Source organism: Pinus tabuliformis, chromosome Q (genome assembly GCF_031772625.1).
Source record: "Pinus tabuliformis cultivar Carrire ecotype Pingquan chromosome Q, CPIR1, whole genome shotgun sequence".
Classification (NCBI taxonomy): domain Eukaryota; kingdom Viridiplantae; phylum Streptophyta; class Pinopsida; order Pinales; family Pinaceae; genus Pinus; species Pinus tabuliformis.
This window is the reverse complement of record NC_142296.1, coordinates 19,461,671-19,486,446: the sequence shown is the minus strand read 5'-3', so window position 1 is coordinate 19,486,446 and position 24,776 is coordinate 19,461,671. Positions and strand designations below refer to the sequence as shown.

The following is a 24,776-nucleotide window of genomic DNA, read 5'->3' as shown; positions in this document are numbered from 1 at the left end:
TGGAAAGTGCTCTGATACCACTTGTTATGCTCTTAACCTGCAAAATGATACCCAAATACAGAATATGCGAAGAAAAGATACCCAGAACACAGAATAGCAATGATTTTATTATTCAAAGAGTAATGTTCACTTGCCTCTTCGAGGGGGCAACCTCCAATAGAGCAGAGCTCGACTACAAAATAAGACACGATGCTCCTCGCAGGGAGTCTCTATCCTTTATATATGACTCATACATGCAATACCACGGGCCAATACCGTGGGTTTTATTAATACCATCTATCTAATACTACGACCCTTTTTGCAACTAACTGTGGTTCCGTCATTAATTACGGATTAACCACTTACAATTATTAATATGGGCTTTATTGACTCTTGACTATGACGTGATCCCATTACATAAATAAGGGGGTTAGGGTGGGACCCTAACATTCCCACTTAAACTCTTCACTCATAATGTGAAGGTATTGCATACTGACGATCAAATAAGAGCAATAGAAGACTTTGGCTACATTTCTAGTTGCGAACTCTACCTTGGTCTCGTGCATTGGAGCCTTTCCATGACATCTCAAGCGTGGATCCATTGCTGATGGAAACCATAAGAATAACTAGAAATAGAGAATGTACAAAAAAACATAGTTGGCAATTACCCAAAGCTCAAAGAGAAACAATAAACATGAAACCATTATGGAAGCAACTTAGATACGCCATTAACTTGCGGTAGAAGGGGACCACACACAATCCATTCACGGAGAATTAATGGCGCTACCTTAGACCATCATGTTTGCAAAGTCTTGAGCCACCAATGAGACAACCTCCCTATGTACTTGTTGGAACTTCATTTAGTCTCGTACTAACGAGATATATCATGGTGACATGTCCTACATGCAAAGGAGGCCGTGCAATGTAGCACATGGATTGGGAAAAACTGTTGTATCCATAGCACATGCATTGGATCTAAAAAGACTCACTCAATATCGAAAAAGATAAATTTTATTTGATAATGTGTTTACTTCTTTCTTTTTTCATTAGAAAAAAAAAATAATTATTCTTTTACTTTAATATTTTAAATTTCTAAATTAAATATATCAGTGTTTTTATTATTTTGACTATAACAATAATTTATTTAATACATATTTTTATATATTTAATTAAAGCAGCATTATTTAATATACATTTTTGATATTATGATTTAAATAAATTTAATAATAAAAAATGTTTGTTTTCTTATGGCAAAATCAGCGCTTCAAATCTCGAGAAAATTTAATTATTAATTCACATGAGGACGGGAATCTCATTAGGAAGGAGGTAACAAAATCTTGTGGAAATCCAACGAACCATATGAAAAAGTAAATCGAAATAAAGTGCATTTCGCTCGCGATGGAATCGCGCGTTGTCGGTGGTTAATAGAACTTGAGAGTATTTGTCTCAATACTTTTTGATTTGAAACCAGTGAGAGGATTTTGTATGGGACAGAGGAAGCGAGGGAATCGTATCGGAGGTCTTTCGTTATCTTCCAAAGCGTGCAGGATAGTATTAGTTAATGGTATCGAAGGCACGGATCGATTTCCACCAGCAGCTGCCAGGTTCTATGACTGACGAGTTTGGAGACCAAAATGGTAATGGTTATCGACAGCGAGATCTGGCAACCTCCCCAGTGGTTTTACGCGTTTCTAGTATGTTCTTGCGGAGCTGCCATTTGCGGCCGATTTCATTTCATTTACAAACGTAGCAGAATGATCTCGCCAAATTTAGAGTCGTCCGTCAATTCGTTTATGAACCTTCCTTCGCCATTTCTTGCTTTCCAGCGCAGCTTTTTGTCAGTATACTTATTGGCTTCTGGTAAGCTTCCATTACCTTTCATTTTCACAGACTCGAAGAAAAGAATTATGTTCACAATAGTGTTTAAAGGAATTTTGCATATATGTGCATTAGGTGAAATTCTTTAGGGTAAATTTCAGCTAGCAGAAAATAGTCCCCATATTTATTGGCCATTTTTATTTTCGGCGTGTTTATCAGTGGCGGAAGGGCTTCAAGCAGTTTACGGTGAATATCTTTATCGGCGATATGGGTTTGCAAGGGAGGACATGGCGTTACTGTTTGCGTCTGGATATCTGGCTTCTCTCTTTTTCGGGACATTTCTCGGGTGCCTTTCTGATTTCATGTAAGTTTGCATTTTTTTATACCAGGCTATTATAGGTCACATTAGCAGCCATATAAATTTAATTGCTGTTAAATGCTGATAACCATCAAAACACATAGCTCATGATAGGTTTCACATATCCCAGATTTAAATATAAAAATAAAAAAATAACTAAATTAGAACTATATTTAAAATTACTATTGTTATAATAAAATTAATATATGAGCTAAATATATTTACGTTTAAAAATATGAGCTAAGTCAATATCAGCAAAGCGAAAGTAGTGGTCTTCTCTAAGAAAAGAAAACATAACCAGCGTCAGTTCTACTTTGAAGGCAACATTCTGGAAGAAATTGCGGATTACAAATACCTTGGGATTGACTTCAACAAAAATCTAAGCTGGAATGGTTGTAGAAAGAAAAAACTTTGGGGGGTTGGAAAGCATTCTATGCTTTTTAAAATAGGTGTATATAGGCAGAGTTATGGCACTGGAAGACCACTCAAACTCTTTTTGGGCTTCTAGTGATTTCGGTGATTCTCTATGGTTGTGAACTGTGGGCTAGCAGTACCTCCGACATGCAGTGGAGACAAATTGAGAACATTCAGAAGCGTTTGATTACAAACAAATTTAAGATGAAAAGTGCAGTTCCTTATGATATCTTGTTAAGTGAAACAGGGACTGCTCCTATTAAAGCAATTGCTATGGTGTGAGTCATAAGGTATTTAAAAAAAATTGAGCAAATGGAAGATGGTAGATGGCCTAAGGTTGTCTTTAATGATAGATTGTGCAAGAGCAAAAAAACTTGGATGCAGCAAAATAAAAAATGGTTTAGGAAATGGGGTATTTGCTTGAACGCATGTCCCATAAATAGCAAAGAGATAAAAGCTTTTGTTATGGAAAAGTTCCACAAACATACTTGAGATAAGGAGCTAGGAAGAAAGAAAAATTACTATATTGAAGTGTTTAATCCCACTCATAATCATCAACCAAAAGCATACATAGAGGCCAATATCTCTTGGAGAGCCAAAATTCTTATTGCTTAGTTAAGGACTAATTCTCATCAACTCCGTTGTGAAACAGGGCGCTGGAAAAGGCCAAAGGAAGTGTGGGAGGAAAGGGTATGCATTTTTTGTTCTTCCGGAAAAGTGGAAACAGAAAAACATTTCATTTTAGAATGTGAGGCCTTCAAAGACAGCAGGGAAAGTTATGCAGATATGCTGGCAACGAGCTCTTGGGATAATCTATTTAGCGAGGGGTTTGTCGAGAAGCTGGGAGCATTTATTGTGAAGCTTCACAGAAAAATGGCCAAATACATCAAGCAGATGAAGAAACAATCTGTCCCATAGGCTATCTTTAGCCTCGTGGACGTTAAAATAATTTCTTTCTTTCTTTCTTTCAATTTGATTAAAAGTGCAAAAAAAATTTAAAAATGTATAACTACTTGTGAAATAATTTTCAACATTTGATTTATGACTATGATTAAAAATATTCTAGCATATTCCATGGAGGTTAAATCCTTATCATCCACCTAATAATTAGTGATAATTAAATTAAAATTTTGGAAGCCTTATTCCAAATAAATATGCTTATCGTTGTAATTACAAGTTAATTAAAAGAAAGTAAAAACTGTTGGATTAATTGACCTCAGGATTAATGCATTTCTATGTATTCTCTTGAAGCCAAAAGGACTTGATTGTTGGGAACACTACTCTGTCATAAATTCAACAAAAGGAAATGAAACTGCTTAAGCACTTAGCCCTAGTGAGAATAGTCCACAGTCCACTGCTAAATGCAATTAACCAAAGCCAATAAGCACTCAAGAATAATCTACAAAATACTTTAAGGTTACGAGCTTTATAATAAGATGTTAGCCGACAAAAGATAAGTGAGTAATAAATCAAGCAGCGACTGATTAGTCAACGTGGTACAAAGTTTAAACCCACAAGCACCACGAGAGCTGTGAGAGCAGGAATAGTCCAAAACCAAGCCCAGATTTGTAAGGGTATCGAAAAATTGGTTCACTGTGGCTCTTTATTAACATATGAAGAAAGCTTACAATGCCAAAAAGAAGATTTTACAAAATGTTCTAAATAGGTATAAGACGGGAGGGGTCAAGGAGTTACAAGATATGACTCTCCACCTTCCTCTTGACTGTGCACCTACCATTTAACCCTTTTATACGTTGATTGTAGTTCAAAAATATTGTTAAATATTGCATTAGAATTGGTCGTGTCACCCCTCATTTTGCATGAGGTCTACATTAGTGAATTCTGTCACTACCCCTGTGATTTTCATCACAAAGACAAATTCTACATGTCGACGGAGGTTTGGATGGACTTGGGTTTGCTGGTTTTCACTTGTTTACTTGGATTGTTGATGACATGGATGATAATGTATTGGATTTTTTGATGTTGTTTTGTTTGGTATGCTTGCCTATCATCTAGAGGTAACATTGCACTTGATCATGTGATGTTCTAGTCTCTGCATTTCATAAGATGATTGGATATATGAATTCTTTTGTGGAAGACCCAAGCACTTTGGGGTAAGTGGGCTTATTGCCTTGATCATTTGGTTGGCTCAATCATTGCATAGAGCAATTGATCATTTGGTTGGCTCCATCATTGCACAGAGCAATTGGCATACACTCACTTTTTTACATTAGGTTTGTTACTTGGATGGATGGGTGTGAGCATGGTTTAAGCCTCTTTTTCTCCAACAACCTAGTTATTATGGATGATTTTTTACACATGAGTGGGTTGCTTGTGTTATGGAGCATGATTCTATGTAGAGTGCTCCCCTTCCTTGGTCCTTATTGGAGGAATATGCACACTCGTCATCATGTTGTACATTTTTTCGACGAGGTTGTCCTTCTTCTTAATGAATTAGTTGGACTCTTGGTGACTTGACACATGATTCATGTCTTATTCACCTTACACATCTCCTCATGCATTACTAGTCCACATGTGCCACCTTGGAGGATTTTTTAGCACACATTTTGAGGCATATTTTTGGATTGAAAGGAGTTGTTGTCCTTTTCATGGATATGGTTGAGTGCTTGACATATTGAGGCCTTGTACCATGGATTCATTTGTTTGATTTGAGGAAGATGTTGACCCTTACACCCTCTTCCATGACGTTATTGAGGGACTTGTTACCCCTTGTTTCAGCACAAGTGTGCCCCTAGTGAATTTCTTCACTACCCTAGTGATTTTCATCATTAAGAGCCTCGAATAGTTGGATTACTTGTTTGGTTTCATGGACATTGATGTTACTTTGATGACCGGATGATTGATCTTGGGATGATACATAATGGTTTTTAGACGACTGTAGGGTTTGAGCATGAAATTGACTCCATTTAGGTTCTAGAGCATCTTCATAGTTCCCGAGGCATTATCATGCATCTCAAGGCAACTCACAGTGCCCAAGGCATTGGTCAAAACTATGTTAAGCTCTTCTTCATGTACCAAAGTTTCTCATGCCATTCTTCACTATTCTAGTGATTTTCATCACTAAGAGCCTCAAATAGTTGGGGTACTTGTTTTGTTTCATGGACATTTATGATACTTTGATGATAGGTTGATTGATCTTAGGATGATACATAATGGAATTTGGAGCACTCTACGGTTTGAGCATGATATTTGTTCCATTCAAGTTCTAGAGCATCTTCATAGTTCCCAAGGTAGTATGTAGTTCATAGTTTTGAAGGCATTATCATGCATCTTGAGGCAACTCACAGTGCCCAAGGCATTGATCAAAACTATTCTTCATGTACCATAGTTTCTCATGCCATGTGATGTTCTACATTTTGGATTTCTTGCATGGTTTGCACATTTTAAGGCATTGGTCACCCAATTTGAGGGGACATCCACATTGAGAGATTGCCTGTGAGGTTCTGTTTTATCAAAACTATGTTAAACTAGTCTTCATGTACCATAGTTTCTTATGCCATGTGATGTTCTACTTTTTGGATTTCTTGCATGGTTTGCACATTTTAAGGCATTGGTCACCCAATTTGAGGGGACATCCATTTTGAAAGAATGCATATGAGGTTTTGTTTGACACATGTGGACTTGTTTGGGTCTCCCTTGACATGGGGAAGATGTTGGTATGATTTGAGGGGAATTATTCCACCTTGGACAACATATATGACTTCTTAGAGTTGTTTTTGAGGAGCTGTCCACTCTTGAGTGCTATATTCATTATTTGTTGAGCCTTTTTCACCTTGGAGATTTATGAGTCCACACTTGAGGGGTCTTATGAACCTTGCATTGCACATTTGATGAGGATTGGTACAAAGACTACTCATGACTTTTGGAATTGATTTTGTGGGGCCACTCTCTTCTGAGGGTCTTATTTATGACTTTGGAGGACTTGTTCACATTGGAGACTTGCACATCCACCTTGGAGCAGACTTTGGAGTCCTACTTTCATCATTTGTGGAGATCGTTTGGAGTCTTTGGGGATTATTTCACTTAATCATTGTATATGTGTCTTGAGTGTTGAAAAGTGTAGCAAGAGAAGGTCTTCTCTGGTGCGTGCCTTGGCCAAAAAGACCTCGAATTGTCCTCAAGAGATAGACTTCAATTGTGGTGAGTTAATTTCCAGTTTATGGGAATAATCATCACGAGTTCATGTATAGAGTTGGAGCTCCAATTAAAGAGGAGTCTTCTTCAGTTAACTATAGGATAGATGGCAGTTTGAATTTAGAAAAGGACAAGTTGGGAACTTTAGTCTTTGATTGAAGGAGAACGAGTTGGGAACTTCAGTCTTCGATTGAAGGAGGACGAGTTATAACTCCAAGTGATGATTGGAGAAGAGAACCAGTTCGACTTAGTTAACTAGTCAGTCACAACTCAACTTCCAAATTTGTAACTTGCCTATTATAGCGTGGACAAAATCTATAAAGGAAGGACGAAAGGCACATGTTATTCAATTCTTTTTGTGCATAAAGGATTGTGATAAAACTGAGGTCATGAGTTTGTGAGAGAGCCTTGACCGTGGAGTGCATGAATTGTGTCCTAAGAAATAGAGGCACAAGTGCGCGAGGATTTACGAGCTGGTTGTGTGTAGGAAAGAGGAGCTGGAGTCCTAAAAATAGGAGTTGAAGTGCACTAAGAAATAGGACCACAAGTGTGTTAGGAAATAGGAGATCAATGCAAGGAATAAGGGGCTCAAGTGCGCAAGGAAGGAGGAGTAGAATTGAAGCAAGACAATAAGGTTTGCAAAGCAAGTCAAGGAGGCAACAAAAGAAAAATTGTGTGCAGGAACCGAGATCATGTAGTGATTAAGGCAAGCCAAGATCAATTTATATCAGCCGAGATTTGTGTGAGAAGCAAAACGTTTACTCAAGAGATAGATTGCTTTGTAATAGGTTCAATTGCTCCAAGAACAATCAATAAAATAGCCTTATCAAGCAAGCAGGTTTTCCCTGTTGGGTTTCCTGAGGAAAATAAGCATGTTAATTTGTGTGATGTGTTTTTATCTTTGTGTTTTTATACAACTGCTTATAAGCTAAGTCACCTGACACGGGGATTCGGGACACGTAGGATTCGGGATTCGTGGTGTCGGATTCGGGACACGCTGACCCCCGGAACATGACACGTTAGGACACGTTATATATTATTTTATTAAAAATATATATATATATATATATATATATATATATATATATATATATATATATATTAAAAATTAGTTATTAGCATATTTCTTACACAAATTTTAATTAATGATACAAATTTATTGATTTCAAACATAGAGTATTTTTGTAGTCAAGAGCAGAACTTGTAGTGAATATAAGTCTGGTGCAGAATTGAGATTGTGTGCAGAAGTTACTTATTCGTTGAATTCACATAATTTGTAGGCTTCACACTAGGTCTTCAAAGTCTTGAATGTGCTGATCCACGGACAGGTACATCATTGAATCACATTTCTTGACAGACTACAGTTCAACGCATAGGTCTCAGATATGTGCCAGGTACCCACAGTGATACTTACACTGCCTAAAAAACGCATGTGAATTACATACCCTTTGATTAGTATCAAGTCACGGCTGTAACAAAAAAATTGACTATGTGACATCATTACAGTGCCTAGCTCTGAGGACCATTACAGTGATTCACTCTAAGGATCGCACAGTGACATTGCACGTGAATATATACTTAAATCCACCTTTTGATGCCGGCCTCAATATGCATAAGAAACTCATTTTGGCTCAGCTTATTTGGACATACATCTATTCGAAAGCTCATGTCGGCTTAATACATGGGACCAACCACTATAAATAGGTGTGAAGACACCTTGCATTATCACAGTTATAGTTCAGACTCCTCTGAAGTTTCCGTGATAAAGAACAGTGAACAGAAGCCGGGTATCTCTGTGATTTGGATGAGAGAACAGAACTCAAGACAGAGTTTGGATAAGTAGGGAATTTGGATCCCTCTACAGTTCGTATTACAGTGGCAGCAAAGGATATGACAGTTTGGATTGCATCACACTGCACAGTCATACATTTCAGTACTATAAAGGTAACCAGTCCACAGATTCGTTACTATCTCAGAGACAACAGCGCATTTAAACCTAGCAGCAGCCCGAAAAACGAATCCGAAACCAGGACTCGATTCCAAAATTCGTGACACGTTATTCATTTTTTGAACACGCCCAGGACACGACGTACCAGAATATGACACGACGAGTCCTTGCAACATGACACGTGTCAGGACAGAATCGTGTCCGATTCGTCCGATTCGGGATTCGTCCAGGGGTTTGGACGAATCCGGTTTCATAGCTTATAAGTTGTTAAGAGGCTTTGTATCTTAGTGAAAGTTAACTAGTTTTAGTTTTCAGTTATTCATCTAAGTAGTTGCAGAGTTTCATGGAAATTTAACATTAACTACTTTATTTTTGTTATATTTTAGCCTAGTTGGTTGGAGGAAATTGTGTTTTACTCCCTAGATCTAAGTATCTCACATGAAATGTTGACACCTAATCATCAGAATTGGGTGAATATAATGTAAATAAATAATAAGTAATATGAATAGTGGAGATGAAGTGAACAGTCTCTCCCTCATGTATATAATAAAGACCAACCTGAAGGAATGTAATATACAAATCAATTTGTGTTGAGGAGTTACTGCCTGGTCTGACATGGTATCAGAGCCAACTCCCAAAATTAGCTTTTGTGTTGTAACTCCTTGTATCAGTTTTCTGCCATATTCTGTCCCTCTATTCTCTGCGCTCCCTGGGCTCTCTGCCATACTGTCCATGTGGTATTTTTTATAACCACTGCATAATTGTATTGCTGCATAATTGTTCTGCGCCCACTGCATAATTGTATTGCTGCATAATTGTTCTGAGCGGACTGAAGGCCATCTCTGCCGTGTGTCATGATGGAGTGTTGAACCTTTGCTCATTCCACGCTGCTGGAGGTATGCTCATTCCACGCTGCTGCGTTGAGAGCATTACTGAATTACTGCGTGAATGGTGTGGCTGCTGCGTTGAGAGCATGGTGTGGTTGCTGCATTGAGAGCATGGTGTGGTTGCGGCATTGAGAGCATTGTTGCTGGTATCCTGGACATCGTCGGAGGCTTGGGTTTGTTCTTGGACAAATCCGTATTACCAAATTTCTCATATATGCGTGTGGTGAAGAGATTTATTTAATAGAGATTTATTTTTTGAAGATTTATTTCATGAAGATTTATTTAAGAGCGTGATTATAAAGTATGATCAGCACACCTGCGTGCGGTGAAAAGTGAACACTTTGATACCATTCATTTTTGAGAAAAGCATCCGTCCATTTTTTTGACAAATTCCAATTACATCAGAATTCAAGTTATGATAGGCGTTTGAGCAGTTGACATTCTATATAGAATACAGTTTTACTCTTTGTATATCAAATAAAATTCTTACCTAATCAAGAAGGAAGAATAAGGCTATATTATTTTGAAGCACATTCTTGCCAGCAGAAGTATATTTTTTTTACAGTACAAGATTTTACAATGCATTCAATCATATCCATTGTGGGAATAGTTCTCACTGGCAAGGAGAACTATCTTGAGTGGTCTCGGATGATAAAACACACCCTTATTTTCAGTGAGTTGTGGAAAGGAGTGTGTGTTGGAGACGAAGACAAAGAGCGAGAACAACGTACCTCAGACAAAGAGCTCGTCATTTGGGAAAACAAGAACAACAAAGCTTATGTATTAATCGCAACATCTGTAAACGAAGAGGTGAGTTGCCATATTTCGCCATTTTCAACTGCTTCTGAAGCCTTACAAAAGCTGAAAGAACTCTATGACTCACATTCTGCACTTGAAATTGTTCAACTCATGATTAAACTCTTCACTCTTGAACTGCAAAATAATGATCCTCTTGCTCTTGCATCTGAAGTAAAGTCTATAATGCATGATATTAAATCCACTAAGGTTGAATTGGATATTCCTCTTATCGCTTTTCTCAAGGCACTTTATCCTACTTACGCCAATTATCTTGTGTCATTGCAAGAAAATGGAAATCTCAAAGATATCACCTTTGACTCTCTTGTGAAAAAGTTTGTTGAAAGAGAGAAAGCTTTTGGAAAGAAGACAACCCCTGAATCTTCTGAAGAGGCTATGTGCCTTGCTCATAAAGAAAAGCATCTTGCTCAAGATTCTTCAAGAGGAAGAGGTGGTCGAAGAGGAAGACGAAGATATTTCAGAGGCAGGGGGGGCAGACATTCTTAAGGAGAAAAAGGCAGATTTGCACTGCATACGCTGCAAAAGAAATGGATCACATGATGCCTCTACATGCAAGTTACCATGGGACAAAATTGAGCAGCAAAGAAACCAACAGAAAGGTAAAACTGATGATACAGACAAAGGTAAAGCACCTGAATCCGCTCACTATGTTGTGGCACAATGTAATATTGGAGTAAATGAAGATTTATTTAATGCTTCACTTGCTTCTTGGAAAAATGATTGGTTGCTTGATTTAGGAGCAACTTGCCACATGACTCATAAAAAAGATTTTTTTGAAGAATTTACTGACAATGTTGATGGAGCAGTATACTTTGCAGACCAATAAAAAATCAAGCCATCAGGGCTTGGCACAATCAGGCTTCAATTGCCTGGTCTTCCAGACTTTCTTCTGCATCATGTTCTCTATCTCCCATAGCTGAAGAGAAACTTGCTGTCCTTGGTCCACATCCGCCAGCAAGGTCACTCCATTCATATGTTTGATGGCAAGCTTGAGGTGAGAAAAGCATCTGACCACTCACTTGTCATGAGGGGAATAGAAGAAGAAATGCTTCTCAAGCTGCAAGGTACCTCTGCTCGTGCACAACATTTCTCATACAATTCTCATCATGAAGAAGGTACACTTCCATCAAGTTTATTATGGCATGCTAGACTTGGACATTTGAACTATGACAGCCTCCGCTTGTTGAAGAAAAATGGTGTTGCTGGTTTACCTACAATTCCTAGGAAATTTAAGCAATGTGATGCTTGCTTTCTAGGAAAGCATAGCAAACAGTCTTTTCATCATTCACATTCAAGAGCACATAGAAAACTTGAACTCATTCATTCAGATTTATGTGGTCCAATGCCTGTTCCTTCTGCAAATGGAAATAAATATATGATGACATTTATTGATGACTACACCAGAATGTGTTGGATTTATTTATTGAAGAACAAATCTGATGCTTTTCAAACATTCAAGAACTTTCATAAATGGATTGAAAATGATGCACAATCTCATATTGGGTCTATTCGCATTGATAATGGAAAAGAATACACATCAAATGAGTTTGAAAACTATCTTCGCCAACATGGGATCAAACATCAAACAACTGTGCCTTATAATCCCCAACAGAATGGTGTAGCTGAAAGAATGAATAAGACAATCTTAAATATGGTACGATCCATGCTCTTCTTCAAAAATGTAAAGATAATGTTTGGGCTGATGCTGTTCTATGTGCTGCATATATAAAGAATAGATGTCCATTTAATGCTATTAGAAACAAGACTCTATATGAAATGTGGTATGGACATGTTCCTTCGGTAAAGCATCTCAGGGTCTTTGGTTCCACCTGTTATGCCTTGATACCAAAGGTACATAGAAACAAACTTGGTGCTAGAAGTCGTAAATGTATCTTCCTAGGGTATTCAAACACCTCCAAAGCATACAGTCTCTATGATGAAGTAAATAAAAAGTTTGTTGTATCTAGAGATGTAATTTTTCTTGAATCATCCAAAACTGACAATGTTGTTGAGCGGCAACTTGATCGCTTGGATAGATTCGCAAAAGCAAAATCATTTCAAGAATTGATAATCAGATTCCACATCTTGAAGGGGGTTTTCCTATACTAGATCACATGTGGAATCTTCTTCTGAAGAACACTCTCCCCTGCATGAAACTCGAACAACGGATGATGCTTTAAGTGATGTGATTGACAGAATTGGGAGACTCAATCTTGATTCAATCCCAACTCAATCAGCGGAGCAACTCGGACCATCTGAAAAAGGTCCTCCAAAGTGGCTGACAAAGACACTTGAAAGTGTTCATCCTGATGAGGTTGGAAAGACAAGAACTAGAAATTCAAACCGGCAAAATGGAGGTGATGTAGATGACTCTAATTCACCTGTTGATATGGATGTTTCTTATGATTGTGAATTGAACTCGTCTACAGATTTTGAACCAACTTCCTTCAAAGAAGCTGCTTCTCATGATGAATGGAAAGAAGCAATGCAAAAGGAGTATGATGCCCTCATAAAGAATGGCACTTGGAAGCTGGTTGATCCTCCATTAGGAACCAAACCAATTGGCTGCAAGTGGGTCTCCAAGAACAAGTATAAAGCTGATGGCTCACTTGACAAGCACAAATCTAGGCTTGTGGCAAAAGGTTTTGCACAACACCGCGAGCCTGGTATGAAAAACTAACTGAGCATCTTCTGAAACTCAATTTCAAACATTATGATCTTGATGATGCAACTTTATTTGTCAAGAAAGTTGGCAAAACGGTTGTATATCTTGTGGTATATGTAGATGATCTTTTGATGACAGGGAACAATGAAAGCTACATTGCATCCATAAAGAAGGAATTGGGGAAAAGTTTTTAAATGATTGATTTGGGCTATGTTCATTACTATCTTGGTATTGAAGTAACCCAACATCCGAAGTCCATATTTCTTTCTCAAAAGAAGTACATTGGAGATTTGTTGAACAAGTTTGGCATGACAGAATGTAATCCTCTTACCACTCCAATGGAACAAAACTTAAAGCTCACATCTATTGAAGGAAAAGAATTTGAGGATGCAACAAAGTATAGACAGCTTGTAGGAAGTCTCAACTACCTAACTACTACCAGACCAGACATTTCGTATGCTGTTGGAATCCTCTCCAGGTTTATGCAAAAGCCTTCTGAGGGACATTGGTCTGCTGCAAAAAGAGTTCTAAGGTACTTGAAGGGAACTTAAGACTTTGGAATCAAGTATACACAGGTGGACGACTTCAGCTTGATTAGATACTCTGATTCAGACTTCGATGGACACAAAGAAACTGGGGTATCTACTTCAGGTTATGCTATGAGTCTTGGATCAGGAGTTGTTTCCTGGAGATCACGCAAACAATCAGTTCCAGCAGATTCCACAACAGAAGCAGAATACGTGGCAGCAGCGGAAGTAACAAAAGAAATTGTGTGGCTCAGGAAAATTCTTGAAGATTTGCAGGTAAAACAAGTACAATCAAATCCACTCATGATTGACAATACCTCTGCAATAAAGTTAGCCAAGAACCCAAAGTTCCATGATCGAACGAAGCACATCAATACTAAATATCATCTGATTCGACATCATGTTGAGGCCAAAACAATCCATCTCCGTCATTGTTCCACTAATGAGCAAATTGCAGACATCTTCACCAAAGCGCTTGGAAGAGAAAAGCTTGAACGATTCAGAATGATGCTTGGACTCACCAACATCCCTTCAGATTAAGGGGGGGAATGTTGACACCTAATCATCAGGATTGGGTGAATATAATGTAAATAAATAATAAGTAATATGAATAGTCATCAAGAGATGAAGTGAACAATCTCTCCCTCATGTATATAATAAAGACCAACCTGAAGGAATGTAATATACAAATCAATTTGTGTTGAGGAGTTACTGCCTGGTCTGACATGAGATAATATTATTATATTGTAAAGGAAGGTGATCATCGCTTTATGTAAAGAGATTCCATTCTTTTTTGTAATCATGGTTGGATTGTATTTTAGACTAGTTGGATGGAGGAAATTGTGTTTCACTCCCCCATAGCATAGATGTAAGAATTTCACATGAGATAATATTGTTTTATTGTAAAGGAAGGTGATCATCACTTTGTATTAAGAGATTCTATTTTTTTTTTGTAGTCATGGTTGGATTTTTTGAGCTTTCACTCCTTGGAGTTTAATGGACATATCTTTCTTGGAGCATATGGTTGTGTAAAGGGTTCTTTCTTTGTGGATGATTATAGTCAATTCTTGAAGCTTCTATATCTTGGTTATTATGTGGTGCATAAGTATTAATGGTGGAATGCTCAAGTCTTCTACAAGCCTTAAAGATCATGTTGAAATTGTAGCAAGAAAAAGGCTCAATTTTGACTTGTGCCTTAGTCAAATTGAGTAAATCGAATTTCCACATCAGCAGGACAACTTGGAGGCAGTTAACTTGTGTGACATGGCCTTGTCTACTAGTTTACTCAATAAATTCGAGTTATAGGCTAGAAGTAGAGTTGTGCATGTAAAGATTGCTAAGATTTAGCAATCTAGTTGAGTTATTGTTAGTTGAACTTAGTTAACTGAGCTCTAGTCATTAGTTGAGTCAGTTGAAGGTCAATTGAGTAGTTAAGACTGTTGTTAACTCATTGATCTCTTAGTTAACTAGTCAATCAGCTAAAAATAGACATAGTCATGCATGTAATTCAAATTGCCTAGTTGAGGTGGAGGAAAAGGCATGTTTGTATTTATAATTGTATACTGTTGAGTGTACAGTGCTTTTGCACTAAGCAGGTGATCAATTCCTCAAGCTATTGCGCAAGGAAATAGGGAATTTCTCCTATTTTTTAGGGGCTAATTCCTCTAGGATTGCACAAGGAAATAGGGGCTTGGCTGAGGCTTGAATTGGCTAAGTGTTGGCCAGAGAAAGTCAGGAAGCAGGAGAACAAGATTGCAGTGCAGGGTGTGCTTCAGATTTGAAGCAAGACATTGTAATTGTTTCTCTTTTCATATGAATTAATGCAAAGTAGTGGAGGGGTTTTTCCTAGTTGGGTTCCCCTAGAAACCACCGTGTACTTGTAGATTTGCTTGTTGCATGTTGTTCTAAATTGTGATTTTCATTCTGCAGATTAGTAGAGTAGAATTTGTGTCTCTTGATTTCAGTTCGATTTCTTGAGTAGTTGCAATTTCTATCAAATTTCTACAGACCAATCCATTTGAGGGGTGAGTCTACCACTTGGAAGGAAGATGTTCTAGGGATTTTCCCTTCTTCTCCTTTTGTTGATTTGGTGATTGTTTCATGCCTTGCTTTGTTCTTCCTTTTGGTTCTCTAGCGAGAAGCATTAATTAAATTCATCAAAACATGGTTGATCTTGTTGGTGAAGGTTTTTCCACTAGGGTCCCCTTCTTATAGACCTTAATTTCCATTGTTGATCCTGATTGGGTGAAATATTATTTTTCCTTTTGGTTCTAATCTCTAATCCCTATTCTTCGTAAAAAATAAACCAATTCTTAAGAGGATTTCTTCTTGACCTCATAACCATTTAATTCACCTTGACTTTATTGCCCTTGTTGGATTTGGCATATATCTTTATTTCTTTCCATCACCTATTTTAAAACCCCAAAACCCCAAAACTTTGTTTTTCTAATGCTACTCTCAACTTGACCTTATGCTTAATTGCTTGGTCTTACTGATCCTATTAGGGATACCCCCTTGAGTTGGAGGAGAGATGGCCTAAAGTATAGAGAATAGGTTACTGAGGTGATAGTGGTGACCATCGTATACCTTGTGGATTAGGGCTTCTATCTTTAAGTACAATTTGAGTGGTAATATTTTGACGCAATTTTTAGGGATAAAGTCTGTTTACCAAGAAATTTGAAGATTATGCTTCATGACACATTTGTGAGAGTGTTGTATTGAAGATCATTTCTCACAGGGTGATTCCATGAAGGGACAGAGCCCTTGTTCCTGATTTTTTTTTTAAGGCATTGTTGGAACTTGGATGTAGAGATGAGCACGTCTATCAATTTGAAGGCTCTTGAAGAAAAGTTCATCTTGGCAACTCCATCTTGGTACTTGTATGATGGTTATTCATTGCAAATTTTCATTTTCAGCCTTGCATTGAAGATCTAGAATGAAAAGAGAAGATGGAATTGCTCTGGGGTTTCCTCATGAGAGTCCAAGTGTAGATACAAGAGCAATTTTAGGTTTTTATGGATGTGATGATTCAGTCATATTACATATCTCATCTTTCATTGAATTCATTTTAAGCATTGGCATCATTCATGACGATGATATGATGAATTTTTTTGCATTTAGTCTCAAAGGGGATGCAAGGAGATGGTTTGAAACTTTGAAAGCCTCAGCAAAGGAAGAATGTCATCTTTTGTGGGGTTTTGTGAGGCATTTTGTAGACAATGGTGCCCTAATGATTATGAGGAATGGTTTCCCATCATGAAAAGATTCAAGCCAGTACATGGTCCACAAACTCGCACTGAAGAAGCTCCTAGCCCTCCTGAAGATGATGTAACCGTTGTTGAAGAAGACATCCCAGGCGCAGACTTAGATCAAAACTTGGCCTCTAACTCCAGCATATATGCAGAGAAGGCAGTGCATGAACAGCCCATGGTAAATCCCAGCCTGCAACAGAACCAATCTCTCTCAAAGACCAGGTATATGTTTCACTGTTCAAGAAAAATTCAAGTGAAAATGAATGACATGAAGGGTACAATGCAGGTTGGAAGTTCTGGTGGTATGAATCCTGCTGTCTTTCATGATTTAGATGACAAAAATCAGGATACCCCCACATTGAAAGCTGAGGAACAGCCTTGTATAAAATCTGCAATCTACTTAAAAAGGGGGTATGTGATGTTACTATAAGTTTGATACCCTAAGCAGAGGAAACGATAATTATGATTGCAGGGAAGCTAAATTTATAGGATCTGAACAGTCCTCTGATATTAAATAAGTATGTGCCTATCTCCCAAATTTTGAGAATAATAACACGATTGACTTGTAGGTGAACAGTCTCAGGTGTTATGGAATGTGTAATGTATTTTGATGGGCCTCCCATTTTCAATGGTGACATTAACTGTGATTAAAAAGTAAGTCTGCCCCTATGGTGGATCTACCTCATGAAATACGGACAGAGGCTCTCTCCCCTTTTACTTATTTTGAAGACAATTTTTCCTGCCACCCTCTTGAAAAAGAGCAATATCCATACCTTGCAGGTGGATGAGGGAACCTTTGCACCTGTACATTAACAGACAATGATTGTACCACATCTGCCATGTGTTATGATCAGATGAAAAGGTCCAGGCCCCACCATGAACAAAAGCACCATAAACAATGTTGAGAAATCTAGGGCATTCAATATTAATAATATCTCTTCTTGATAATTGCTTGTTATATGCTTGTTCTTCAATTACTTATGATCTTTCACTTTGTTAGTCTATTAGTGTGTTCTTTTTCATCAAGACAATTACCAAAATAAAGACTAGTGACACAAAATATAGGCTTCTCCAGCCAGGGCCAAAACCAATCACCTCTAGAGAGGAAAACCCGATAAAATTCTTCTTCTAGATCTTCAATTGATAAGTAGCAAGACCATGACACTGACCCTTGACTCTAGTATCCTCTTCAAGAACCTTGTCACCAACCTAGTCTTCCTTGTCCTTCCTTCTCTTGTTCCTTCTAGAGAAACTCAGTCTCTACTTCTTATGCTGTACCTTCACAATTGCCCTAGAGAATCTCGGTCTCTAGGTCTTCTAGAGAAACTCGGTCTCTACTTCTCTATTCCAGAGGATTCCTTCCTTCACTATCCTAGAAGAAACCTATTCACTGCCTCCAGAAGATTCCTCCTTCGCTGCCCTAGAAGATTCTGCTGCCCCAGAAGATATCTCTTCGCTGCCCCAGAAGATCCTACTTCACTGCTCCAGAAGATTCTACTTCATTTGCCCCAGAAGATTCTTCCTTCGATACCCTAGAAGAGTGTCCTTTTTCCTTTTAGAGAAAACCCTTTCTTTCTGCCTCTTTTTCACACTTCTTTCTGCACTTCTTCGCTGGAAAAAGAGTTCGAACTTGATGCTTAGAATGGAGGTCGAGTTCCCCTACTTATACCCCTCTTCTCTGGGTCTTTAGGCCGACTTGACAGCTAGATGTAGGCTGACTTGTTCTGGCAGCTTCTTTAATGTTTGTAGGCCGACTTGAAGAGGTTTGGTGACAAGTTCTTTGGAGGATACTTTACATAGACAAGATGACCTTTTACAAAGTGTAACATGACTTCATTTACATGACAATGACTCTTATATTTTATGACTAGATGACAAATAAATCCTAAAGACTCTCAATGGGAGTCTTGACTCAAAACAAAATCCTTGCTCATGAAACCCATGAAGCAAGTCAATATAATAATTTTCATTTTTCTTATTTACATCTCTTTACATAAAATCATAATTACATGTCATTATGAAGACCGAACTGTGAAAAATCGGTGACCCGAATCCTACTGTAGCAAACTAATGATATTTTTCCTATTTGTTAAATTACTTTAAACAAATTACTTGCAGTGTTCTACAACAAATATCGAAATACATACACTACAACCTACACAAAATAAATATTGCGGAAACTAAATACTACATAGGACAAAATAAGCACACACACAAATACACCGTTATTTTTGGACAAACGTCCCCGGAAAAACCCAGTGTGGGAAAACTGGGGTAGTAGCTGAGGGTTTTATTATTATGCAGTAGTTTTTGAGTACAAATCTCTAGATGCCCAAACTGACAATCCGATACAGAGAATAAACTGGCAAAGAGGTAGTGAGAAAAATCACACACTGTCACTGGCGATCTGAATCTGATCCAGGCTTTGGAGGGCTAGCCCCGCGCTGCCTCTGCATCAACCTATGTATATCTGTGTCACAACCTCTACGCTATGCGTCACCTCCTCCTTTGATCTTCTACTGATTGGAACTTCGACCCTCTGGCCCTCCGGTCTCACACCTCGGCTACTAGCACTAGATCTCGATTTCTCCCAGCAAAATTTCGGACTCCCTCTGAAGCTCTGCGCTGCCTCTCTGAACCTCTCTATGCCTTCTCTGCCTTGCACTCTCTGGATTTGGAAAAATCTCCTCTGGTCTACTATCCCTGCCCCTCACTGCAAGAAGATCACTTGATCTCTCTCCGGCAACTCAACTCTGATACTCTTGAGAAATTTGATCTCTTGATCTCTTGATCTCGGTGTCTCTAGTGTGTTCTCCAAGTGCCCATCAAGCTCTTTCTTATAATCTCTCGTTGGAGCACCAACGACCAAGATTAAAACATAATCAAAGATTGAGATTAACTGGGAGTTGATCCTCATCTTCTTCTAGAAGATACACACTAGATTTAATTAATACCCTTTAATTAATCACATTTCCTAAGTTTAGACTTAGGAATACATTAAAAATGATTAATTATTTTAATCACACCATCTCTAGGTGGAATTTTCTCAAATGATTTCTGGGTATTGGAGAATGCACATGTCTTAGCCTCTCTGCAAAATCTCGAGGCTAGAGCACATCCTATGTTACAAAAATCAACACTCCCTCTTAGCGAGGAATGTGCTCTAGTGCTGCAACCCACGGAAGCATCACTCCGTCTCTCCACCATCTCCTGTTGCGTTGTTGATGTCTGGTTGGTTTTGCCCACCAATCACTGTGCAACTCTGATTGCTGCATTTGTGTTGCTGTTGGCCCTGCTGAACTGCTACCAACACTGCATGTGCACTGCAACCTTCTCCATCTGCTGCTGCTGCAACTGCAACAACTGCAATGGAAAAGCATCCAAAATACTAAACCAATTGTGGTTAGGATGATGCATTCGTTGTTCGAGTTTTGACTGTTGCTAGCCTTTGTGCTATCACTGAAGCCTCTACGCTGCTGCTGACTCTGCATTGTGCCAAATGCACTGTTGCCAACTCTGCTCTGCGCTGGTTAGTCTCTGACCTGCTACTAGCTATTGCATCTGTCACTCTGGCACCTGATTGTACCAATTGCCACTGATCCATCCTACTACTACATGTCTTGGGCTCCCATAGAAAGGTATTGATTCATGAGGTGGACCTCCTCAAGAATCCTGCCCATCCTGTAGCTCTATGGGGCTACAACTCCATATCACCCCACCTCACCCCTGGAGGTAACTCGGTGATCATGGAAAACTCTTTCTCCAGTTTGGAGGACAACTTGTCGAGCTCAACGGATGTAGCCTGTTGATCCTGCTTCTCATCTTTGTCCTTTATGATGAAAAATTTCAACCCCCACTCTGGTTATCAGTTTTCCTTATCACTCCATGCATTTAGTTTTAAATCCAAACATGATAAAAATTCTAAAATCTGGTAATGACAATATTTTTTTGAAAACACAAATTTAGAGATTTCACAACTGCTGAAATTGCAAAAATAAAACACAGCAAAATTATGACAACCACACACAGAAAATAACATAGTGATTTTTGGTCAATGTGAGTATGGAAAAACCCCCTACAACTCTCAGGGAAAACCAGTTTGAGAGCTCTTCTTTATTTTTGAAAATGCTTTTACAGAGAAACTGAAATACACAGTAAAAATTCTAGCAACCACAAATTACAACTTATGTCGATTTTTGTGCTTGAACTTTGCCTCGAAAATCGTGCCAATTAGCAAACAGCCAAAACATAACTTTTTCTAGCAATAAAACAACATTAAACGCTGTATGACCTACCTCGAAAATTGTGCCCAAAACTTGTTGTACGGACTGTACAAACCATATGGGTTTCAACAGTATGACTGCCTCGAAATTTGTGCCTTTGTTGCTGCCCCTTCCTCAATATTTGTGCCTTTCTCTTGTTGTATGATTTTGCCTTGGGATGCATGCCAATAAATGTTGCTACCTAGATTTGCTGAAATGTCTTCTTGCTGCTCTCCTCCACTTCCTCACTGCTCAGAAATTTTCTCCTTGCTCTCTTTTCTTTTTCTCTCAAATGCTCATGAAAGAATGAATTGATCTTTTCCTCCTCTTCTCCTTTTATTCTCTAAATGACATCTTGGCTTACCCTAAGATCTAATGGCTGAGATTCATTTAGATGTAGGGATGAGAATAAATGTGCATTTAATTCTCACTTTATATTTTTTAACTCACCCAGTTAAATAAAGACCCACTTAATGTTTATTTCCATAATCACTTTTTCACTTTCTAATTCTTCACTGACTTTAATAAAGTCACCTTTAAATTAGAATGTAACTTTACAACTTATAAAGCCACTTTTAAATTAGAATGTAACTTTACCACTTATAAAGTCACTTTTAAATTAAAATGTAACTTTACCACTTATAAAATCACTTTAAAATTAAATTGACTTTACCGCTTATAAAGTCACTTTAGGAGAAAAGTAAAAATAAATTTGGACACTTTTGCTTAGGCCAAATATCAAAGCCTTAGGGAACCACTTGTCCTTTGGTACCCAAATTTTAACATTCCCTCTTACCGAGTAAAGTGTTCCTCACCACTCCCATCTTGTCTCTGAAGTAGACATGCTTGCCCCGTGGTAAGGCTTTGGTGAAAATGTCCACTACTTGCTCATTTGTGGAAATGTACTCAAGCTTGACAGCTCCTTTTTGGACATAGTCTCTAATGAAGTGATACTTGATCTCAATATGCTTTGACCTGTCATAAAAAACTGGATTCTCCATGAGTTTTATGCAACTCTGATTATCACAGTACATTATTGAAGGTCTCAATGCCTGACCAAATAGACCAAACAACATCTTGTGAAGCCATGTGGCCTTACAACTAGCCAAAGCAGCCATATACTCTACCTCAGCTGAGCTCAATGCAATTGACTGTTGTTTCTGGCTGATCCACGACACAACTGCCGAACCCAACCCAAAACAACACCCAGAAGTACTCTTCCTATTTGAAGCACAACCTGCCCAATCTGAATTCGTGTACCCTGCCAGTCTCACTCCATCACCTTGTCTATAATCCAGAACAAAATCCATAGTCCTCTGCAAGTAACGAAGAATGTGTTTTGCAGCCACCCAATGCACTCTCCTGGGCTCACACATGAACTGACTCATAGTGTTAACTGCAAAACATATATTTGGTCTAGTGTTGACCAAATACATCAAACAACCAATCAACGGTCTGTATAGAGTAGGATCCACCAACTCGGAATCAGAGGTGTGAAGCTTCTTCCAGTTAGTGATCATAGATGTAGACATGGGTTTGCAGTCCTCCATGTGAAATCTGCTAAGAATATCCACAATGTACTTCCCTTGTCCCAGGAAGAAATGGCCCTCCACCTGCCACACCTCCAATCCCAGAAAATAATGCATCAAGCTGATATCCTTCATCTCAAACTCTGAAGCACGTTCTCTCTTGCAGCCCTCAATGAGTCTCTTTGCACTAGTGATGATCAAGTCATCAACATACAACACCAGAATGAGAGGCTCCTCACCCACCACAATGAAGTATAGGTTCGGATCAACCTCACTCTTTGCGAAACTCAACTGTTGCAAGTATGTATCAATCCTCGAGTACCAAGCTCTAGGAGCTTTCTTCAGGCCATAAAGTGCCTTTTTCAATCTGCATACATGGGACTCCTTCCCATGCACCTCAAAGCCATGCAGCTGCTCAATATAAACCTTCCCCTGAATGAAGCCACTGAGAAATGCGGTCTTCACATCCATCTGGTGTATATTCCAACCCATCTCTGCTGCAATCGATATAATGGAGCGAACAGATGTATACCGAGCTACGGGAGCGAAGGTCTCCTCATAGTCAACTCCCTCTACCTGTGAGAATCCTCTTGCCACAAATTGAGCCTTGAACTTCTCGATGCTGCCATCTGCAGCATGCTTTATCTTGTAGAGCCATCTGGAAGTAACAATTGATTTACCTTTAGGCCTCGGCACTACCTCCCAAACATCGTTCTTCATAATAGAAGAATACTCCTCCATCATGGCCTCTCTCTAGACCTACTGGCAGGCTGCCTCCTCATAACTAGAAGGCTCAGAGTCAACAATGCTTGTTACCAATGCCATGTAACTACAGAACCGCTCAGGTGGTTTACTCTCTCTAACCTGTCTCTTTGGTTCAGCAACTGATGTGGCCTCGCGCAAGGTATCTTGAAGCCACTTGGGCTTCCTCTTCCCTGAGCATACTTCTCCCACCGGAGTGAAAGAATCCTCATCATCATCAGAAGCCTGAACTCCTGAAGGCCTGCCAACTGTCCTCATGCCTGAATCTGTGCTTGTAGATGTTGAAGTACCGTGCGAACTGTCCTTTATTGGACTACTCTGTGAACTGCTCTGCGGACTGCTCTGCATGCTGCCCGAAGTACCACCCACCTGACTCTGAGAGCCACTGCTCACTGATGGACCTGACATTGTAATCGATGTATCTCCTGATCCCTGACCACTAGATCCCTGTGACTGACTCAGCTGCTCCTGAGGGTCTGGTGACTCTAGATACTCTTAACTCCCGTGACCTCCTGAAAGCTCTCTCCTCCTCGAATCTCACATTTCGCCTGACAACCACTTTCCTCTGCGCAGGAATATAAATCCGATAAGCTTTTGAGGTCTCGCTATAACCCACAAAGATGCCCTTGTTTGTAGTGGGCTCTAGCTTGGTCCTATTCTCCTTGAGGACATAAGAATATGTAAGGCACCCAAAGATACGAAAGTGCCGAACATCATGCTTCTTCCCAGAAAAAGCCTCCTATGGAGTCACATTCCCCAAGGCACAATGTGGACTCCTGTTCTGCAAGTACACAACAGTGTTACAGGCCTCTGCCCACAAAAATAAAGGTAACCCCTGATCATGAAGCATCAGTGTTGCAAGAAACATCCCCCCCAGGATCTAAACCCTGATCCGTGATTGGTATGGATGCGTGGGGGAAGCGCCATCCAAAACGCGCTTCGGAAAAACCGAAACACGTTCTGGACTGATAAACACACTTCCTGGAAATTCCGGAAGTGTGTGCCCGAAATGCGCTTCGGTTTTTCCGAAGCGTATTTGGTACGATGCTTCAGCCGTACACGCTTCGGAGGACAAAGAGTACGGATCGCGTACGATTCCGTACACGCTTCCTCTATTTCCGCCGCGCGGCCAAAAAACGTTTTTTTTTTGTATTTTGACTTGTTGGCGGTGGGTCCACCTTGGTTTAGGGTGAGGAATGAAGGGATTTAAGCCCCCATTCATCTCGCATTTTCTCACTTTGAGTTTATGAGAGTTAGAGAGGAGAAGAGAAGAGAAGAGAAGAGAGGAGAGCTTGGAGGAGCTAGGAGGAGGAGGAGCTTGGAGGACTTCATCTACAAGAGCTAAAGAGGTAAGTGCAAACCCTAAGCCCCCATTCATCTCGCATTTTCTCACTTTGAGTTTATG

The 24,776-nt window shown here is 39.1% G+C and overlaps 1 protein-coding gene across 5 annotated transcripts in view; it reads left to right on the top strand.

Moving 5' to 3' along the window:
• Positions 1-1,360: 1,360 nt before the first annotated feature.
• LOC149218069 (Major facilitator superfamily protein) overlaps positions 1,361-24,776 on the top strand; it is a 109,551-nt gene continuing 86,135 nt past the window's right edge. For 2 of the 5 annotated variants that reach the window (XR_016249129.1, XM_089383793.1), the window contains exons 1-2: positions 1,362-1,839; positions 2,017-2,161. Coding sequence is in view for 4 of the 5 variants with exons in the window: in XM_089383793.1 (XP_089239919.1) it covers positions 1,614-1,839; positions 2,017-2,161 (371 nt within the window). In the remaining variant the exon portion in view is untranslated. Of the gene's footprint in view, positions 1,840-2,016; positions 2,162-24,776 lie in introns of all 5 variants that reach the window. The other 3 variants (XM_089383794.1, XM_089383791.1, XM_089383792.1) reach the window with 3 other exon arrangements.